The sequence below is a fragment of the Phymastichus coffea genome, unplaced genomic scaffold, assembly GCF_024137745.1.
Source record: "Phymastichus coffea isolate CEN01 unplaced genomic scaffold, Cenicafe_Pcof_1.1 PCOF00055, whole genome shotgun sequence".
NCBI classification, from domain to species: Eukaryota; Metazoa; Arthropoda; class Insecta; order Hymenoptera; family Eulophidae; genus Phymastichus; species Phymastichus coffea.
This window is the reverse complement of record NW_026706866.1, coordinates 559,329-579,612: the sequence shown is the minus strand read 5'-3', so window position 1 is coordinate 579,612 and position 20,284 is coordinate 559,329. Positions and strand designations below refer to the sequence as shown.

The window sequence follows — 20,284 nt, the reverse complement described above, 5'->3', positions numbered from 1 at the left end:
AATCAATAACAAAATACTAATTTTATTATAAATTAACGACGGTGTTCTTTCAATTTAAGTTACAAAAATCAATCCTAAAATCATGCAAACTTATAGTACAAACTATTCTTGACTTTATCTATTATTCACAGTTTTTTGTACATTTATAACATTGTTTTGGAATAAGTGATTTTATAATAAATCTTTCAAAAAGAATACATAGAGTTTTACTTTCATAAAGCTGTGAACTAAGAAGCATTGCTCTCGAAAAAAACACTCAAATTGTTTTAAAAACACAAACAATGGTATTGAAATGCAAGCGTTTATAGAACTTTAGTATTGAGTTTCAGCATGAAACGTTGATATCCATCAGATAACCTCTTATCTCCAAACAATTCATCAAGTCTTTGGAGAAATTTTTGAGATTTTTTAAGGCCAGCGAGGATTAATATCTGCATCATTATCATTATAATCCTTACATCTTACATTAGTCTCTGATAACCAGCCAGCGAACAACATTTCAACGCTGGAATTCTATGTATTAGTTTCAATTTTCTAAGTGTATCACCTCGATAGTCAATCATCATTTCAATTGATACTGGGATTTTGGTTATCATCCCACTGTACTTCAATGCTTGGCCATTTGGTTTGTAATACCGTCAACATAGAATTACTGTCTAATATGGATTCTACTGTAATTTCTAATAAAATTGCTTGGCCTCTGTGATACTGTACTTTGTTATTTGGATTACTTCTTGGTAAACCATTGTAGTGATACAAAACAAATGTATCTGGATACGTTCTGAGTTCTTCAGGGAAAAATTCATACATAAAAGATTGAAACAAAATGATACCGTCATTGTGTCGATCTAATTTTTTCTTCATTATTTCAACGCTATAAACAATTATAACGATTATGTAGAATAAGTTACATTTTTTACATAACAAAAAAATTGTTACTTACTATTCAGAGTCAGAAAACAATCCAAGATCAGACAATACATTTTGTAAAGAGTCAGTTGGGATGAAGTTGTATCCATCTTTGTCATACTTTTTAAAAACACGCTTTGCCTGCTCAGCTGGAGTCTCTTCACTTACTAGTTTCTTTTCTGTTGAAAATAGGACAGTCAAGTGTGTTTCAGAACCTAAGACCCAAACTGGATTGGCTGGTGATTTGAGAAATGATCCCACCTCAATATATCGTAATGTTTCCAGTAATGTCAAAAAGCCTACAGCATTTTGCTTATCAATCCCTTTCAACTCTGAAAAATAAGATCATTTATGACTGTAACATTAGTTAATTTGATTTTCAATTTAAAATTAATTTATCTTACTGAGCCCTCCTACTTCCTGATCGTGATCCCAAACATTACTAACTGCTCTGCCACTCAGCATTAAATTAATCAAACTCTGACTCCCATAGCCAAATGTCGAATGAATTAAAGGATCTGCCAAATCAGATATTTCCAAACGGACCTGAGGTATACTTTTTGTTGATATTACCGAATACAAAAGTAGTAATACACCAAATTGGTCCTTGAACATACTGATATTTTCTGTAAAAAACTGTTCAACCTCCTGGATACTTTTTAACATATAAAGCCTAAAAATGTAAAATATGAGAATCCATGTATTCACTAAGAAAAAGGGGGAGTAAGTTCAGAAATGGAGAAAATTGACTACAAACCTTAAAAGGGAGTGAAAAACATTAGAATCCAATGTCAACTCAGAAAGTGGTACACTTGTAATAGTTGCGCACGAGCTTTCAGGCAATACTGATTCCTCGTCTGCCTGTGGCCTTGGTTGAAACAGTTGACCATTGGCTATGCCCTGCTTATCAATAAGAAAAATAGAGTACTTTTCATCTGCAGGATCAACTGCTTGTGCAAGTATTTCTGTCATGGCTTTGACAAGTAACTGATCACTTTTATCCGGTTTCAAGCTCTTCCATGTAGTAATGTCAGATTCAGCGAGTAATTGCTTCAGGATGAAAGCTTGAAGAGGTGCTATCACAGCACATGGTCCTCCTTCAGCTTGAATAAGGGCTGTATTTTCATGAGGACTAAAGTAAAAGCCTGAAATTAAAGTAAGGTTGGAATGGCTGCACGAGATATGATGAATTGTAGATGCTTGAGAATTTTCTAAAAGTGAAAAATAAGGAGACGTCGTACCTTGGGCCCAACGGTGAAAAACCTCTTCCTTGACGGTAGTACCCCATAGCAAAGTTTTGATGTCTTGAATAAGTTGGTTACATGGGACCGTGGTGATACTCAAGCTTTTGGCTGCCATAGCGAAAGCCTTTTTTTCACGGGTGATAAAAGCGCACCGTGAAAAGCTCGCAGCGATCACTTAGCAGTTCCGTTAATTATGAACTATTTATTATTCTAAACAAATACCCATAACCTTTTCACGGACTGCAAATTATTGCCAAGTACCGCGCCATTTTCCAACTTGATCCAGAGCTCTCGTGCCACCGCACCGCACCTCAGTTTAATCGGACTTGCTTATACATGTGTATTATAACTATACAGATATACCTATCGCATACTTTTTTATGTGTTTACGTTGGCTATTCCGTATATATTGGCTTATACACGCTTTTATTTTCGTCTGAAAAGTAAGCGCCTAAGATTTAGCTATATTTTATTAACAATTTATAGTCATTTGTTTCAACTCTGCTTCATTCTTTAACTGTAAGCAAATCTTAAATGCAATTGTTATTTTACTTGCGATTCAATTATTCCGATTTTGTATAATTATACTTCAACATATAAATTTTTATGTTGTAAAAAACAAAAGAAAATATTATTTCAGCACGATATTCCCCCATGCAAATGAAACTGAAAATATTTCATTGCTTATTTTTCCATCTAATCGTTAATTACAATTACAATAGTTTTAACAAGATAACAGAATCTTCCCAATCAAATAGTTCATAGTCTCCGCTTTACATCAAAAACTTTTACGATGTAAAGATATAAACAGAAAAGTAACATATCGAAAAAACTAAAAAAATAACTTTCTCGGAACGGCATCGATTTAACTGCAACTTTTTTACTTGAAAGGTTTTACCCAATACTTTAAAAATTTGCTATTAAAGTAATTTGGATCAGAATGAATTGATCCAGAGAAATATAAAAAGATATGGAATTTTAAGAAACATCCCAAATAGCTCTATTAAAGTATAGTAATTGACGGGTACACTTTATAGGCCACTTAATGTGTTGATCAAATACGAGGGTGCGTCAATAAGCCCTTAGAAAAAGATAAAAAACAATTTTTTTTGATAGATTTTTTTTATTTTTCAACATAATCTTTAACTCAATATACTTTTCCAGGCATTCTTCAAGTTTTTTTTGATACTCCGTGCGCAAAGTGCGTCTTTCCCACACGCTCGGCAGAAAACGTGCGTTGAAAATCGCACTTTCCACACGTCATATCAAAAAATACGGTACGGCATATGTTCGGGAAAGAGTTTCTCGTCTCGCGTACCTTTCCACCCTCGCTCCGCTCGGGCGTAAACGCCACATGAGACAAGAATCTATTTTCCCGCACTTGTATCGTAATGTACTATTACTCAATTGTAAACTGTTGAAAACAGGGGCAGATACACCATGAACTGCATCTAACTCTGCTTTGATTTCTTTCGGTGTAAGGCCTTTTAAATAGAAATGTTTTATCACCGCTCGCAACTCACTTTTTTCCATTGTTAACAAGAAACAAAAGTTGTTCGCTTTGATTGACGATAAAAATGGAACTATTCAATGAATCTGGCTGAAACTTCGGCAGCACTCTATTTAATAGTAATGCTTGCCGGTGCAACATAAGTTGGGATGCTTTAAGCACCATCTCTTGGATTTTCTAAGGACTTATTGACCTACCCTTGTATTAGAAGTTGAGATATTTAGAAAACAACTTATTCCATCAAATTTAATATGAGCAGAACCGGATATAACTTTTAAGGGCCCGGGACTAACATACGGCTGGGCCCACTTAAGGAATTCAAAAATCTGGTCTGACTGATGTGATATTTAAACCCTGGGCCCGGGGCTATTAAACCATCCAAGCCCCTAGTTAAATTCGACTCTGAATACGAGCCCAAGTAAGTGATAAATTATTTTATCATTTTTATAAAATGCTTTATAAATATAAACTGTCGTCAAATAAAGTTGTAGGGTAACAACTACACGGTATAATTAATATTGCATTCCTCATGTAGTCGCTGTTAACGGCTAAAATTTTAATTCGCGAAAAAATTTAAAAAACAAACGTAAAAGCTTGCAATTATGTTGAATCAGATATTTGATTCTAAACTATTTACTCAAATTTGATTTTTGAATATTTGAACTGTTATAAAAACGAGTATTTAATATATAATATTGATCATTTGCTTTTAAAGTAATTTCATTATAGGAACGGGATAATTTGGGTGAGTATGTAAAATGGAATAAAAAATACTAATGTAATCTATGTTGCAATTCTTATCAATATAAAAATATTGGTGCACGGCACAAATATACTATATAAATTCATGTCTACTATGCATTATGATTATAAAGTCTTATTTATATGTGAAAATATTATTTGGGATAAAACCAGGGTGAATTAGCAGTACAAACTTTAAATTAAATGGTTAATTTTACTTTTTAAAAAATCTTAAATGAATTACATACAAACATATTTAATACTGTACAATTTTTATCTTAATCTACGACTCTTATCTTATATAATCCTGGGATAGTTTTCAAACAAAAGGGTAACAAAGGACAAAGTATAACATGGCTTTACAGACTGGCTTTGTTAGACATGCAGTTGTTTGTATTTTACGTTTTAATATGATCATATACATTTTGCATAGTTATAAAATTTCCTTTTCTATCTTTATCTTTTTAGCTGATTCTTCTCCAACAAATTATTAAAAAAATATGTTACCTTGAGAATAATTAATTTAGAAAATAAAATCTTTTCTAATTAAATCAATATATTTCGAACCACCAATTTCATTTAAAAAAATAGTATTTCCTTTTTATAATGGAACGAATTGACAATAACAAAACATTTTTCATTAATAAATACTCATTATTCTTAAAAAATGTTTACTGATATTTTTGTTATAAATTAATCGTTCGCAAATTAGAAGTGCCCATCGTAATCTTCTGAAAGAGAACAATTTTTCACAACGATTACTCATCATACTACTTACTTCATAGTTCATAATATACAAAAGTCATCTATGTAGTGTTATGGTGATTTCAATTATTTTGATGGATTTGTAAATGAGAAATTTTTTAATTTTCTTTATATATATTTGCAAATCAAGGACAATTGGATATTCGTAATCTAATTTTGTACTTTTATTAATTAAAATAAATAGTAATCGATTATTTATATAGACGCCTGAATGTGCATATGAAGGCATATCTAAAAGTCATCTCTCAAAGGGAGCTTTCAGCATCTTATTTAAAAAATATTCGACACATTTTGTTTTATTAAAATAAATAAATGCGTCCGATATAGAATAAATGAAAAGATGACTTTTAAGACATCTTAAATTTTAAACTATAAATGGTGTTATCCATTTTAATATCCGACATTTTATCAATATAAAAACTTCTACTAACGCTTTATTTGATGACTTTGGGACAGCCCAATGCAAACGAGATAATTACAACATTGACATTTCTTCCATTATTTTTATCTTCACTTTGCTTCAGAAAATTTTTCCCTTAGACACTTAATCTTATTTACAAAGTACGTCTCCAAAGATTCCGCACATTTAAAAAATGGCGATTCCTTCGGATTATAATAACGACAATTGTCAAATATCTTGGTCATATCACCAATGAATTCACTGAGCTTTTTATAAGTTCGATCATTAATTCTCAGTTCAATGGTTTGGAGATCTGAAAATCATTTATGAAAAAAAATTAGGAATCAAAAGTTTGAAGTAATATCAATGAAACTAAACAGACGTGATATATGCATACCCATTGGTTCTTTGATGACTTTATAATAGTCTGGTGCTTCATTAGGATCGACGGGTTCCATAAAAGGCCAAGCACTTTTGTGTCCCTGTCAAAAATATCAGTTTTACTAGAAGTTAAATACTCCGAATTTGTTATCGCCACAGTTAAAAACTGTCAAAATGACGGTTACCTGTATTTGTTTGATCAACTTTTTCAAAAGATCAAGGTCCTTCATATTAAGATTTTTCATATTGGCAAAATTTACAGACGAATTTCGTTGACAATTTGGACAAACATACTCATCAATATTGTCAGCCTCTGATTGAAGAATGCCTACACATCTACCGTGGAACCAATCCTGGCATTTGTCACAGCAAATATAAAATCTGCAAAAATTATAATTCTGTCAATTAAGCTGTAAAAAGTAAAGTAATAAAAGGTACAATAATTAATGAATTAAAACTTACTGAGATTCGTCATATGGCTGTTTACACAAACAATATAGTTCCTGAGTCTCGCGAGCATGGCGGCACTCTGTACAGACAAATTCTGACATACTTTTGCTCATTTCTTCAGTTATACCCACGCAGTCTCCGTGGAACCAATTGTTACATAAATCGCATCCAACATAAAATCTACAATAATTTATTGACAAATTAAGTATGTATATAATAAAATTTGTGATTTGTAAGAGAAAAAATTAACAAATGTACTCACTTAGTTTCGTCATAAGGCGTCCTACAAAGGCAATAAAGCTTTTCTTTCTTTATTCTACTCGACATTGATGGGCCGACAGCGGAAGGGTGTGCGGTTTTTTGTTTCTTTGGCGTTCGTCTGTTAGGCGGACTTATTTGTTGAGGTGGCTGAGCATTAGCTTTACGTTTTGCGCTTCCTACTTTGACTTCATCTTGTTTATTACGCTCAGCTTTAGTTCTGTTAGCAAGTTCCATTGAAAGATCTTTCTGCAAAAATAGATAAGGGGTACATTTAGTATTTTCATTTTAAAAAAAACTGAATTACAATTTTCGTAAATATTTACTTGAACGTCAATTTGTAGTTCTTTTTCAAGTAAAGCTCTCCTTTTTAAAATATCCTTCTTCAGTAGCTCTTTATGCCTAAACAAAAGGACTTGCATTCTTGAATGTATTTGCTGTTTTCTCCTCAACTCTTGTGTTTCCTTCATTTTATTAGAACGATTTTTAGCAGACGAGTCATTTTCCAATGATTCGGGCTGCTTTTGCAATCTACAGAAGAAATTTATGTATATAATACGTCTATTATAATAATAAGAATTGATAACAACGCAAATTTTACTTATTAACATCTCGCTGTTCTGGTTTTGGCGGAGGTTTTCTCTTCGGTGTCTCTACAATCCACTCGGTATCTTTACCGTCTCCAATAGTAGTTGTTGCAGCAGGCGTATGAGCTGAAGGGATCGGTCGTCTGCGCGCAGGCGGTCGAGAAGTTGATACAGGTGTACTTTGATGACTTTGAGCACCAGGAGTAGAACCTTCTGTACCTTTCATTTGCTTTTCTTGGTATCTTTGTAGTTGTAATAACTTTTCTTCTATTTCCGGATTAAGGTTTTCTTGTTTTAAAGCATTTTTTATAGCTGTAATTATGAAAAACATTTATACGAACATTTATATAAAAATATAAAAACATTTATACTTTTTCAACCAACTATACATATTTAAATATTGTTCAAAAACATACTTTGTTGAATGTAATCTGGAGTCAGTATAAATTTATTGCCTGCAGCTGCATTTGTATCTTTAGATGTTTCACCTGGTTGTTGACCATTGGCAACATTATTTTTTTGTACATCATCTCCCGAAGTCGTAACTGGCACATTTCCTCGCACTTGTTGAACAACTACCTTTGCTTTTTTTGGAGAAGTAGGTTCTACTTTAACTTCGGTTTTTGCTGGAGTACCGGGTTCAGGTTTTACTAAAAAAAAAAGAAACATTTAGAAATATCATCGGTTAACTTGACGTATCGTTACTCACCAGTTGCATTTGATTCGGACTTGTTTGAAGAAGCGTTTTGAGATTGTTGGGCTTGAGAACTGGTTGGAGGTTGCACCGCTAGATAAATCTTTGTTGGTCCTAAAACACCTTGCTTTCCTTCTTTGGCTTGAGCCTTCAAAAGCTGCTGTTTGACCTGCTGATGGACAAGGGATAACTGAGCAGGAGTAAAGTCAGTTCCATGCAATCCTTGCAACACGATTCGCGGTCCTTGTGCCGTTTGAATGACCTGAGCAGTCACACATTTTATGGTAGTGCCTGGAGGTTGTCCTGCCAGCAAAGAAGCTTCTACGCTTCCTGGTTCCGGAGTATTAGGTGTCGCTGCTGGCGTAGATGTTTTTAGAGTGGCTGTTGCTGTTGATGTTGTCACGGTGTTCGGAGAGTTGTTTGTAGTATTAACTGAAGTATCAGCAGACGCGGATTCACCAGTTGTGCTCGGCGCTTGTGAAACAGGAGTTCCTGTTTGAGTTTTAGCTGGTGTAATAGCATTCCTTACGATAATACCTGCATTGCCTGAGTTTAGTTGAACTAAATTTCCTGCATTTAATATAACTTGCTGACCATTTATGGTAGCTAACTGAGCTTTGCCTGAAGCCAGCTGTTGTGCTAAAGTGGAACTACTGACTACTATTTGATTCGCAATGACTTGACCGGCCCCTGGAAGCACCTGTTAAAACGCAAATAAAAAATCAACGTTTAAAATTGTTCTTTACGGAACTTCGTATAATAAAATTTTTTATAAATTATTCACCTTGGTGCCTTGCACAACTTGACCAGCATTAGTAACAACGATTGTGCCCTTTTGAGGTGTACCAATAGAACTTGCAACCGCGGTAGGACTTACAATAGCAGCCTTTAGTCTCTGACCAGCTTGGACGACTTGTTGCAGCTGTATAGGAGTCTTCTGAGTTCCATCGGACTGCACCTGGTTAGTTACTAGCTTAACCGATGTTGGCTTCACAGTCGGGGTAGTATTTGATAGACTGACTGCATTTAACGTATTAGTGGCAACTTTTGCGCCTGTCTGACTAACTGAAGTAGCAGAAGGTGTCGTGGTTACAGCATTTTGTTGTGGCGTTGTTGCTGTGACCCCTTGAGATGTATTAAGAACATGTAGCTTTCCGTCTGGCATCTGAACCAATTGCTGTCCAGGCATGAGACCGCGAACCTGCAGTTTTCCGTCTGGCCCACGTAATATTTGTACTTTTTGCTGCACATGTTGAGTTGATGTTGCTGGAGTTCCTGAAATAAAATTTTAATTCTTTAATTACTGTCAATACAGTCAACAAAAAGTATTTTTTTCTTACCTTGACCGGTAATTTTGATTAATGATTGTTGATTAGGTGTTTGTCCCTGTTGCTGAGGTGTCTTCGGCAATATATTTGTTGGCCCAGATACTACTCTTGTAGTTCCATCAGCAGCTGAAAAAGAACAACATATTTTTTAACAAGTCAAATGAATGAGTCAGAAGAAAATAATATTCAATACCTTTGGTCATAAAAATCCTTCTAGTACCGACAAATTTTGTTTGATTAGGTGTAGAAAGCAATGATGTCAATTGCGATTTTCCTTGCGGTGTATTAGGATTAGCAGGTATAGCCACTTTGGTGACAACTTTGAAAGTACCATCTATAACAAATTAAACGTTTTAAAATAACTGTATTATTTATAATTCCAATATTCTAAGCATTATAATAATATAATAAATGACTGTTTCTTTACCTTGAGCGGAGTTTGTAGTAACTTTAACCAACTGAGTAACAGGAGTACCAGGAGTGCCAGTTTTTGAATTTTCCAAAGCTCGTTTTTGTTGATGTGCTGCTCTTTGGAGTCGTAATTGTTGTTCCATTTTTTCTTTGATTTCTTCAGGAGTTGATTTACCACTAACAAGCTGATCTGATCCAGTAAGAGCGTTTGTAGCTCTATTACCACTCACAACTACTTGAGGTCCGCCAGATCTACTCCTAGTAATAATCTGGGCATTAGCCTTCTCTAACCTAAAATGAGACACACGCACCAAGCAAAGGAGTTAGTATAAAGTACTGTTAAAAGCTAGGACAGGAATTTAATTAATGAGAAAGTTTATAAAATTATAGATTAAACTTTATAGATAAGCGACGTTGTTAAACAATTGAACATAATTAAACAATTTTCTGAAGCCCGAGATGTTTTGGAAGAGAACATGATGAAATTTAACGTTGCAAAAGCTTTTCAATAATAAAATGATAAAAGAAATACCTTTCTCCATATTGCTTTATTTCCCACAGTTCAAGTTTATCTTCATCGACCCATTCTTCAGATACTTGAGGTTCGGTGCTTTGTGGTGATTCCGGCCGTTTTCTTTTTCTTAAACCACTTCTGATGGAAGTTACTTCTAAAAATTTCATATGGCATGTCAATATAAACATCAATCAAATAACTACATATTGCTGATTAATATGTGATAGTTTCTTACCTCTAACTTGTTTGGGTAATTCTAATGGAATGACTACTTTTCTACGTAAATACTGAGTCTTATCCATAAATTGACCAACATGTCTATGCTTTAAAATTTCAAGAGACATAATCTCAGTATCAGTAGTGATCTGATGTTTACCATCATTTGACATAGGTTTAGTGGAAACATCATCCCATCTAATGCATGACCACATTATTCGCAACTGGAGTGCAGCAGCAGCAATAGATTTTAAACCAACAGTTCGATATAACCAACAAGTCTTAAAAAGTGGTCTTGGACAAGGATAAGGCCATACTGACATGTTTGCCTATAAACATTGTTTAAAGTAAGGGAAATAACGTAAAGGAAACAGAATTAGTTAATAAGAATTGAAATACCTTAGCGACTTGATGGAATCCTTGAACCGGTTGTCGAGCACCACTTCGAGCTAATTTTCTCAATTCATGCTGTGGTAAAACTAATATACTACGGTGCTTGTTTTTACTACAAAAAGTCGAGCATAGAGGATATTTGACAGGCGTTCGTTTTTTTCGCCTGTCGGCCAAAGAAATTGTAACTTTCTTCAAGTAAACTTTTCCCTCTGTAGAGGTTGCAGAATATATTCTTTCAGAACCATCGGCATTCAGTTCTTTAGTGTATATAATACGCTGCACAGTTCTTCCTCGACGATTTACAATGGTGGTGGTTTTAGGTGAGGTAGACGATGTGATGCTTTAATATTAAAAATAATTTATTATTTCACGAGGTAAAATAGTGACAAAAATATATGTAGTTATTAAATTTAAGAAAAATTACCTTGTTTTCACTTCAGATTTTATATCAACAGAATTAGAAGAAGTGATACTTTCTTGCATACTCTTTACAACACCATCAACAGTCTTCATCTGCTGCGTTGTGGTAGTTACTGTAGTTGTCGTCACAACGCTATTCGTTGTAACAGTTGTTTGATTACTCTGATCAGTATTTTCATTCTATAACAGAAAAAAATAATAATTTTGGTAATAATGCATAACCATTTTGAACCATATTATTTTGTCGAAATTACCCTTACCTGTTCAAGTTTTATTTTCTTTGTTTGAGAAACACCATCACTATCATTTTGTTTCTGATCTGTGACATTACTTTCACTTTTAATGACTTTATCTTTAACATCTTCGTTAGATTGCATTCTAATAGATGGAAGTTTATTTACAGAACCTGTAGTAGAAGTAGCCGTTTCAGTTGAATTGGCATTGTTATTTAAAGCATTAGCTCTCCTAAGTAAACTAACAATTTCGCGTTTCAGTTGCATCTTCCTCAAACAAAGAGGCGAGTAACAATTGATAGTTAAACTCTGCTGTGTGATAACTGTTTTGTTGGTTAAATTCTGACTAGCCAAATTGCAGTATCGAGAATAACAAGCCATATTTTTCCCTCCTAGGCGAGTTAAACTTCCATATTGTGCTTGAACCTGCTTCAAACGTTTTCCTATAGCATTCAAAAGATCTTTTGTATTCGCACTGACGATCTTCGCTTGTTTGCCGGATGAAGCATTTGGTGCTGTAGGATCGCACACACCACCAGCAGTATTCTCCCCGTTGCCTTCAACATCAACGTCGCCCTCATCTTCGGTTTTCGGAGTAATCGATTTATTTGTTACTTCGTTCAATTTTTCTGTCTGAAATCGTCGCTCTTCTAAAAGTTTCAAATGCGTACGTCGAGCTAGAAAATCATCGACTCGTGATTTTTTTGCTATTTTTGGATAAAGAATACGCCCTGAAGTAGTCAAAGCTTTAGTTATGTCAATTTCATTAAATTCAATAACTGGTTGGAAAACTTTTTGAATCTTCATGCCAGCTAAAACTGAAAAATAAAAAATATATATACATTTTATTAGTAATTAAAAAAAATATTCAAATAAAGGTTTAACGAAACGTAATATTTTGATATTTAGGATAAAAATTAATTGTAGATACTCACATGGAATACTTGGTTTCATTTCTTTGGCCGATTCAGCTTTTATTTTAGGCTTATGTTCGCTTGTTTCTTCTTTTTTACCTTTATCCTTACAGTCTTCGGTACTATCTGGACTTTGATTTTCTTCTTTTATTTCATCTTTTTTATCACCTGATAAATCTTCAGATTTAACTTCTTTAGGGATTTTGTCTTTCTTATCTGAACTTTCATTCGTATCAGAACAATATTCTTTGACTAAAAATTCATATGTTGAAGGATCAACGGCTAAAATTTTCAAGCCTACTTGATCTCTTATTTGAACCATAATTTTTTGAGGGCCAGCTTTCAAACCCATTTTACTAATGTCAGCAGGTTTATGCCTGCGGCTTGCCGATATCCAAAGCCATCCCCACTGTCCATGTACACGGTATTCCTCACCTTTCTGCTTCCAGATTTGGTGCTTTAATCCAAGCGTATATTTAACGAAATTATAAGTCAAACGATTTCTTTCCTCTTCATCTTCTTTCTCTTTTTTTTCTTTTTTGTCAAGCCGTTTTTTTTCTTCACGCTCGAGTGCCGTAACCCTTTGAAGTTTCACGTGGCCTAATTGTTCATGCCAAACATTAGCAAAAACAACGGATTTGATACAAGCTTGAAGAGCTATAAGGGCTCTTGCGAATTCTCGTGGATTTACACAAGTACCAACCGCTGTAGTCCAAGGTTTACGTAGTAATGGCCAATTTGTGTGCATAAATGGCGCTGGAATGCTACTTTCCAGTTGTAAAATCGTTTGCCGAAGAGTCTGCACTAACATTGCACGTGGACCAGTCAAACTCCCAATCCACTTGAATTCTATAGATTGAGCTAAAGCAAATTTATGCGAGAGGTGTCGTTTCTTATCACGTTCTTCATTTCGTTGCGCTTTGTTCAAGGCGATTGCATTAGTGCTGTACTGATTCACATATGACTTGAATGAGTTATCCATTCCAAGTTTAAATAAATGAGTACCAGTTGCTATTTGATGGGCTTTTTGACGTGTTAATCGTTCGTTGTTAACTTCCTCTTTAATCACAAGCTTTTCCTGTTTGTCTTGTTTCTCTGGTTTATCTTGTTTCTCTAGTTTGTCTTGCTTGTCTTGTTTCTCTTGCTTCTCTTGTTCCTCCTTTGACCCTGGAAGAGGTTTTTTTTTCAACTCATCAATATTGAAGGTTCTAGGTGTTAAAGAACCAGTTTTTGATCGAGTCACAATATTATGTTTTTTACCTATAATTTAAAATTAAGTTAATTTACTTTACAACACACTTTTACAACTATAATGCTACATTACTTAACTAGTCCGTGAAAATATGTTCTAGACAAGAGACATTTCCCGAACATGTTAGGTACAGTTTGTTTTCAAAATAACGCGTGGAAAGCACAAATTCAAACACATGTTTTTCGCTGACGGAAAAGTCGCACTTTCCGCACAACGTGTTGAAATAAAATTTACATCAAAAACTTACCATCTTTGTCAACACCTTCAGTCATTTCTTCTACTTCCATGTCTTCAGCTTCTACTTTATGTTTTTCTTGATCACTTGAGGTTTCTTCTGTTTCCATGGATTTTCCAGCATTTTGTTCTTCATTTGCTTCAGGACTTCTACTTTCTACTTGTTGCACTGAATCATTTTTCGTTTGAGATTCATCATCTTCAGTTTCTTTTTTGACTTCTTTTTCCTTTTCTGCTTTTTCTTCTCGTTCTTTTTGCACTTTCAAAATAAGAGCTAGAAATAAATCAATCAGATGAACATTTCCTTAATCAAACTTCTCATATAAAAAATGACAAGATATATTTACCATTTTCTACTTCCAAGTATGATTTCTTATTGCCTTTATACTGATTAGTGATGGTTTCTGTCAATTCCATTTGACGTTTGATTTCATCCTTGTAATCAGACAATTCTCTATAGAGTGCAACCTCCATTTCAGTTTTGTCTAGAGAATTCATTAATTCTTCCAACTGCAAAGGTGTACTGTAATACCATATTTCTCCATCTTCACTTTCACTGTAATAAATAAATTCACAATAAAAATCAACAATTAAATGAAATTCATTCACAAATGTATTAACATAACAATAGGTACATGAAAACTCTTCTGACAAGAAACCAATACTTTCTTCCATGTCTATCAAATCCTAAATGTTCTTGTCTACACAGCAAGCCATTTTTTTCAACATCAGGTATGCAATCCATCACACCTGCTATTTTATGAGCTTTACATATATTACATTGCCAATCTTCAGGTGGAACATCTACAAGTGGTGGTTCAACACATTCTAAATGAAATACTGCAGGACACGTTTCGCAACATAATAAATCACCAAGTCTGTGACAAACTCTGCAATGATCATCATAATCTTTGTTTCCTGTTAACAGAAATTTGTGTAGAAATGAATTGATATAATTTGTTTTGTTAAACTTTTTAGAAGACTTTTATGATGAAATACAAATTTATATTGAAACAAATTAATTGCAAAATGTTAGTGCATAAATTGTTGTAATTTATTAACTTTGTAAGTACTTTTATGCTCAAGAATTAAAATTTTAATAGAATTTACATATAAAGTTGCAATGAAATAATAAATTTCTGATTAATTCTTAGACTGATAATAAAATTAGGATTTTTGAGCATTACAATAAAAACATGAAATGTAAACATACCTTCATGAAGTAAATCCTCTCGTACAGGATTAGTTATAAGGAATTGTCCAGTTAAAAATTGTAAAACTTTAATTCTATCCTCAATACCAGAAAATGGATATTCTAAGTTTGATAAAATGTTTAAAATATTTTGATCAAAGGCTTTATCACTTTCAACATATGATCTCAAAACTTCTGGCCAGGTCATAGCGTCAACAAAGTATAGACTGATATTAACAGAATCTTTTTGATCAAGAGGGCCAAAGTGAGTTTGTTGCGAGTCTTCTTCTCGCAATAAAGCTTTAATAAGGGTTATATGAATTTCAGCTAACAGGTTTGATTGTTCCTCACAAGTCATGGCTGCACAAAAGTCTTCAAACCTGAACGGAGATAGTCTAAGTAGAGTACGGAAGTGCCTGAGAACTTCATATATAGATAGACAAGGCATAGCCAGATCTCTAGGAACTAGCAAGTCATCTGAACACTTCGGTAGCTCCAAAGGAGGTAGTTCTCTATTCTGTAACCACAACGGTTCCGGGCTTGGAGGTCTCTGTTGGCCAAGAAGAGCTCTCCTCGGAGTACCACTAGTGGTACTGAAACTGGACAGCGAAAAATCACTGTCGCTGGATGGATCAGGCTCCTCAATACTATCAGAGGAATCATCGTCGCTCTGCAGCAATGGGTCATCTTCAATTTCACTTTTATCGCTTGACTCATCTCCAAAATCAGAGCCATAATGATATTCAGAGTCATGGTAATCTACACTGGTATTGTAACCACGACGCTGGTAAGCTGAGCCCGAGTGGCCACCCTTTCTTGAGTGTTTGCCCTGCAGGGGCTTGGATTTGCGATTGCGCGTGCTGCGCCTGGTTTCCTCTCGATTCTGCTCCTCCTGAGGTGAAGTTGACCTGGAGGCGTTGGGCGTAGCGGGCTGTGAACTCGGCGTGTCGGAGCCCTTGGACTGTAGATACTTGGGTTTTTTCATGAGGTGGTACTGGAACTTCTTGGGCCGCTCCATTACCACCGACTTGGGCGGGCGACCCCGTCGCTTGCCGCCCCGTCCAGTCATCTTGTTGGCTGTCACGACTGCTCTGGCACTGTTGTCCGAAAAAGCAAAACAAATGGATAAATCAGCGGCTGACTAATAGGTCATTTGCTCGGTACGTCGCGTTTGCCGTTATTCAAGTCTAAGTTTTGATGTTTTTAGCGCTATCTCTGTCTCCGACTGCTTAGCACGTGGCGCGGCTGTCAACAAAGGGTTTGTCGAGAAGCAGTGTCCGCGGCAGCAGCAGCGGCAACATTATCAGCAGACGTTTGCGTCATTTCGTCGGAGGTCTGCAGTGCTCTGCTTGCTGCGTCTTGCCTCACGTGACCCTGCTGCTGCGGCCAGTAGGACATATCACGACGACGAGGACTACTTCGGCTGTTGCCCCCGGGGATCGTGCAACAGCTGAGCGCCAGTGCCGTAACTCGGTTATCACCGTCGTGTGGCTCGCCGAGTTCTCTCGCGTTCTCGTGGCTTGCTTGAAGCGACGGCTGACTGCGGCTGGCTCTCGCTCTATGCACAAGGGTTGCAAAGTAGAGCCGCATGCGCGCTCTTTCTCGCTCACCACCACGGGACGCACGAGCGCGACAAAGACGGACGGAACGGCCGATGAGAGCCCGACGCCGATTGGCCAGTCGCCGTGGCAGCCTAGGCGGCCATCGCCCGACCTCCCGACAGCCCACAACTTCTTCGCAGTCCTCTTTCTTGGGCTGGCGCGATTTGGTTTCACCGCCGACCTTACCTGAGCACCTGCTTCGCCCCTAACACAAGTTTTCCACTTAAGCGAATCGCGGCGACGATACTATGAGTTTTCTCGAGGTGGCTTAGCGGCGGCCAATCGCGTGGTCCGTTGCTTCGCTGCCAGCCGCTGACACTTGGGCACCGGATGGCGCTGGTCTCGCGCGCGCCTCCGAAAAAACGCAATTCCTATGTACGGTTGCCGGCTGCGACCGACGTACGAATCGTCGTCGCTGGCGGGACCTTTGTCAAGGAATACTCGCACCAATGCCTGGGCTTGCACCGAATCGGACGCTCGATAACAGTACTCAGTTACTGATTCAGGAATCCTAACCTTAGTTCGAGAGATGCTTGGACAGAGGACACCACACTCGCGCGCTCTCCCCTCGTTGTTCGGCTTGCTCTCACATTGGCAATACAATTTGTCGATTGTGCACGACCGACTGGCAATCCCTACTGGTATTGCGAACTAAAGGAGGCCGCGTTCACGCGATCGTTGCTAGCAAACTCGAGCCAATAAGCTTGCTGTTCACTACAGCTTTTCCGCGTTTTCCCAGAGCGAGGGCAGCGCAATGTATTTTTTACACACACTCACAACACACACCACCAGTCTCACTGATGCAAAACGCGCGCCATCTGTAGCAGCCAGCCACCAGCAGCGCCCTCCAGCTCCCCCACCTCGTAACGCCTGCCCGCACCGACCGTGATGAAGCCCTCAGTTATTATTCGTGTTTTCCGCTAAAGCGATTTTTTACCAAATGATAACATTTTTTGCGTGGACAGTAGCTCTAGCAAATCGAAAAAGATGATGAACGCAATTACCTGACGTTGTGGCGTCTTGTCTAGCACGATATTTTCGCTACGTGCAATAGCCGCTGCTCGTTTGCCTTGTCACTGTCGCCATCTTTAGAGGGAATTCTTTCAAAAGGCTGATTTTTCACTTTTTCAAAATGTAGCGCGTTTTGCGCGATAATTATGCAGCTCCTTCGCAGAAAGTTAATTTATCGGACACTTTGACGTATTGTTTTGAAAAATAATGGAGTAGTGCGATTCGGAGCGATTATTACAACAGAGCTGCGCGCGCAGCCGAGCGCAGGCGCAGCAGGCTTGGCGGTCAATTCAAATCTGCGCTCTCTTCCGCCGGTTCGCATTTGCGCTACCTCGTGGGAGAGCCGGCGCTGGTAGCGTACAATGTAATATAACCGTAAATAGGATTGGATAGGTGATAAGCCATGAGTGGAAACGAGAGAGGTATAGAGTAACAGAGAAGGAGTGAGCGAGAAAAAAGGAAAATGGCCGACGCCAAAGGAAAAGGAAGAAATCCGAGGGTACGCGAAGCAAGTGTGCTGCGTAGAAGAGGTTACCCGTAGTGTGGTGAGGCTGCAAAATAAGCAGTACAACCCAGAGCATGTACAAGCTCAAGCCGATACTCGCGCTACCGGAGCAGATTCCGCTGCCGAAGGTCATGTACGAGCTCCCAAAGATCCAGGGCGTCTCGAGCGCGGTGCCCTCGAACATCACCGTTGAATACAACCATCAGGTTATTCGTTTTTCAAAGGTTTTCGTTGTTAACCAAGCTTCTGTAAATTTGGTGTTCTGTTCGCGGAGAGTTCGCCTACCTGGGTGACAAGTGCAGATGCAAAGTACTCACGTGGTCAATGCAAGGTCGGTTGAGCTGGCCCATCGTGGCTGCGGCGGTGCTGCTGACACAGCTGGCACTCCCGAAAAACTGCTACGCACTGGTCGCCATCGTGCTGATGACGATGAAAACGCACCTCGACACTCGCGCACGCACGTGAGAAACTGTGAGAAAAAATTGTCTATCGAGTCCCGGACGAAAGCGCCAATTGCGACCCGCGATGTACTTGTAAATTTATGCTGTTTTGTCCTAGCGATGTTCTCGATCGATGGCGACTGCTCGTGGTTAACTTATTGCCACTGTACGTATTGTGTGCGTTTTTCCCTTGTGCCCCTCCGCGCGCGCTTGTTATACGATCATCTTTTCAAATTGTCACGCGTGCTACTCAGGATTTATTATTGCGACAGAGAAAACATGCCGCGAATCATCTGACTTGAGTGAAAACTGCAGAGAATCGTCAGAAAAGCATAAACCCAGTTGCTTATCCACAGAAGCTGTAGTATCATTATTTTGAAATTGTTTAAATACCGACTTTATGTATGTCGGTTGTATCATTGCGTGTTAGGCCATACTTATTTTATTTCAATACCAGTGATAAATGACAACAATGGAAAATAAGAAAAAACTGCTTTATTTATTTGATAGATTACACAATTTTTAAATGTCACTTTTTTTAAATCAAGTCTTTGTTTTTGTTGTAGACACAACTACCAGAATTCAAGTTCTTGGAATCTCGACAATTGCAAATATTGGAACAACTTCGTCAACTAAAAGAACAACTTGATGGCCTTTTTATTTCTATAGGGCAGTCCGATGTCAATAAAGTCTCTAAATCTACGAATTCTAACGTCAATAAAGTCTCTAAATCTACGAATTCTAATGTCAATAAAGTCTCTAAATCTACGAATTCTAATGTCAATAAGGTAGGCAATTTTTTGTTCATTCATAACTTTTTTATGGTGAAATTTTGATAAAATTTACATTAAAATTTGTACAGCAATCAGTTCAGGCAGAATTAATTTTGTATGCTAATCCATTCAGTCGTCCGTACATATTGATAGCACTACAGAAAATTTGGACAGATACCAATTTCAATGTAAAATACTATTGTCACTCTTCAATCTCTAATGATGAAACATATTACTTTGAAAAACAATTATTTAGTATGTTAAATGATAATGCTATTCACAGTATAGACATTACACTTATATGGAAAGATGGTAAGTGGATTTATAGCTTAGATTGTTGTCAGTTACACTATAAGTTTATTGAATCCTAACTAATACAAGCAATTGATTTTTTTACAGTTAGAGATGTTCAACTTGTAACAAAAGCATATGATTATCCATTAGAGGGTGAGGCTAATGTTTTGAGGTATTTTACCAGATTGATAGCAAGTTATAATTATGAAGATTTAGAAAAGTCTTATTTAATAGACCATGTACTAGATCTTTGCCTTCAACTTTCTTGTGAAGAAGTTGAAGATGTAGAACCCATTGCAAAAAAAATTGCCAATCATTTAGGTAAAACTTCATGGTTCTTGAATTTCACTGAGGCATCACCTGTAGATGGAATTGTTTGGTCAACAACAAAACGCTTTTTGCAATATAGAGTCCCACCTGAATTAGATAATTGGTTTAAGTCGTGTGAAAAATTGTTTTTATGTTGTTAATTTTTTCTGTACTATATTAATAAACTTATTATCTTTGTACATTTGACTGTAAACCTTTCTAATTTTCTAATACATATTTTTAATAAGGGCAACAAATGAAATATAAGTCTCATAAATTCTTATTGAAAAGAGTATATATTCTAG

The 20,284-nt window shown here is 36.7% G+C and overlaps 3 protein-coding genes across 12 annotated transcripts; 1 reads left to right on the top strand and 2 right to left on the bottom strand.

Moving 5' to 3' along the window:
- Positions 1–16: 16 nt before the first annotated feature.
- Positions 17–2,451, bottom strand: LOC131665959 (ubiquitin carboxyl-terminal hydrolase MINDY-3 homolog). Its single transcript, XM_058938253.1, has 5 exons — positions 2,151–2,451; positions 1,667–2,054; positions 1,314–1,582; positions 944–1,241; positions 17–874 (listed from the first exon to the last, which is right to left on the bottom strand). Exons 1-5 carry the CDS (start codon positions 2,266–2,268, stop codon positions 568–570), a joined length of 1,380 nt encoding a protein of 459 aa, XP_058794236.1. The 5' UTR covers positions 2,269–2,451; the 3' UTR covers positions 17–567.
- A 2,166-nt stretch (positions 2,452–4,617) lies between these two features.
- On the bottom strand, positions 4,618–19,145 carry LOC131665956 (nucleosome-remodeling factor subunit NURF301). 10 transcript variants are annotated; one of them, XM_058938245.1, is made up of 25 exons: positions 17,652–17,711; positions 17,425–17,567; positions 15,068–16,143; positions 14,490–14,772; positions 14,202–14,410; positions 13,868–14,128; positions 12,390–13,628; positions 11,482–12,272; positions 11,226–11,401; positions 10,808–11,141; positions 10,428–10,737; positions 10,211–10,346; positions 9,695–9,969; positions 9,461–9,601; positions 9,280–9,393; positions 8,724–9,214; positions 7,955–8,639; positions 7,662–7,895; positions 7,260–7,557; positions 6,985–7,189; positions 6,663–6,907; positions 6,413–6,580; positions 6,136–6,331; positions 5,967–6,051; positions 4,618–5,882 (listed from the first exon to the last, which is right to left on the bottom strand). In XM_058938245.1, the coding sequence occupies exons 3-25, from the start codon at positions 16,113–16,115 to the stop codon at positions 5,680–5,682; spliced, it is 8,127 nt and encodes a 2,708-aa protein (XP_058794228.1). In that variant the 5' UTR covers positions 16,116–16,143; positions 17,425–17,567; positions 17,652–17,711; the 3' UTR covers positions 4,618–5,679. The 10 variants fall into 10 exon arrangements, with proteins under 10 accessions (XP_058794228.1, XP_058794225.1, XP_058794226.1 ...); XM_058938242.1 differs by lacking the exons at positions 17,425–17,567; positions 17,652–17,711 and adding an exon at positions 18,481–19,145; XM_058938243.1 differs by lacking the exon at positions 17,425–17,567 and having other exon boundaries at positions 17,652–17,782.
- On the top strand, positions 18,101–20,194 carry LOC131665962 (aminoacyl tRNA synthase complex-interacting multifunctional protein 2). The gene is made up of 4 exons (XM_058938256.1): positions 18,101–18,369; positions 19,170–19,391; positions 19,466–19,688; positions 19,776–20,194. The coding sequence occupies exons 1-4, from the start codon at positions 18,238–18,240 to the stop codon at positions 20,138–20,140; spliced, it is 942 nt and encodes a 313-aa protein (XP_058794239.1). The 5' UTR covers positions 18,101–18,237; the 3' UTR covers positions 20,141–20,194.
- The last annotated feature ends 90 nt before the right edge of the window (positions 20,195–20,284 follow it).

Coding starts and splice junctions, on each gene's coding strand:
- LOC131665956 (XM_058938242.1), bottom strand. CDS start 16,115: ATGACTGGACGGGGCGGCAAGCGACGGGGTCGCCCGCCCAAGTCGGTG. Junction 10,738..10,807: donor GATTCCATCAAGTCGCTAAG/GTATTTCAATTC, acceptor CAATGTTTATAG/GCAAACATGTCAGTATGGCC. Junction 9,970..10,210: donor ATAAAGCAATATGGAGAAAG/GTATTTCTTTTA, acceptor GTCTCATTTTAG/GTTAGAGAAGGCTAATGCCC.
- LOC131665962 (XM_058938256.1), top strand. CDS start 18,238: ATGTACAAGCTCAAGCCGATACTCGCGCTACCGGAGCAGATTCCGCTG. Junction 18,370..19,169: donor CCGTTGAATACAACCATCAG/GTTATTCGTTTT, acceptor TTTTTGTTGTAG/ACACAACTACCAGAATTCAA. Junction 19,392..19,465: donor CGAATTCTAATGTCAATAAG/GTAGGCAATTTT, acceptor AAATTTGTACAG/CAATCAGTTCAGGCAGAATT.
- LOC131665959 (XM_058938253.1), bottom strand. CDS start 2,268: ATGGCAGCCAAAAGCTTGAGTATCACCACGGTCCCATGTAACCAACTT. Junction 2,055..2,150: donor TTTTCACCGTTGGGCCCAAG/GTACGACGTCTC, acceptor CTTTAATTTCAG/GCTTTTACTTTAGTCCTCAT. Junction 1,583..1,666: donor GTTTTTCACTCCCTTTTAAG/GTTTGTAGTCAA, acceptor TTACATTTTTAG/GCTTTATATGTTAAAAAGTA.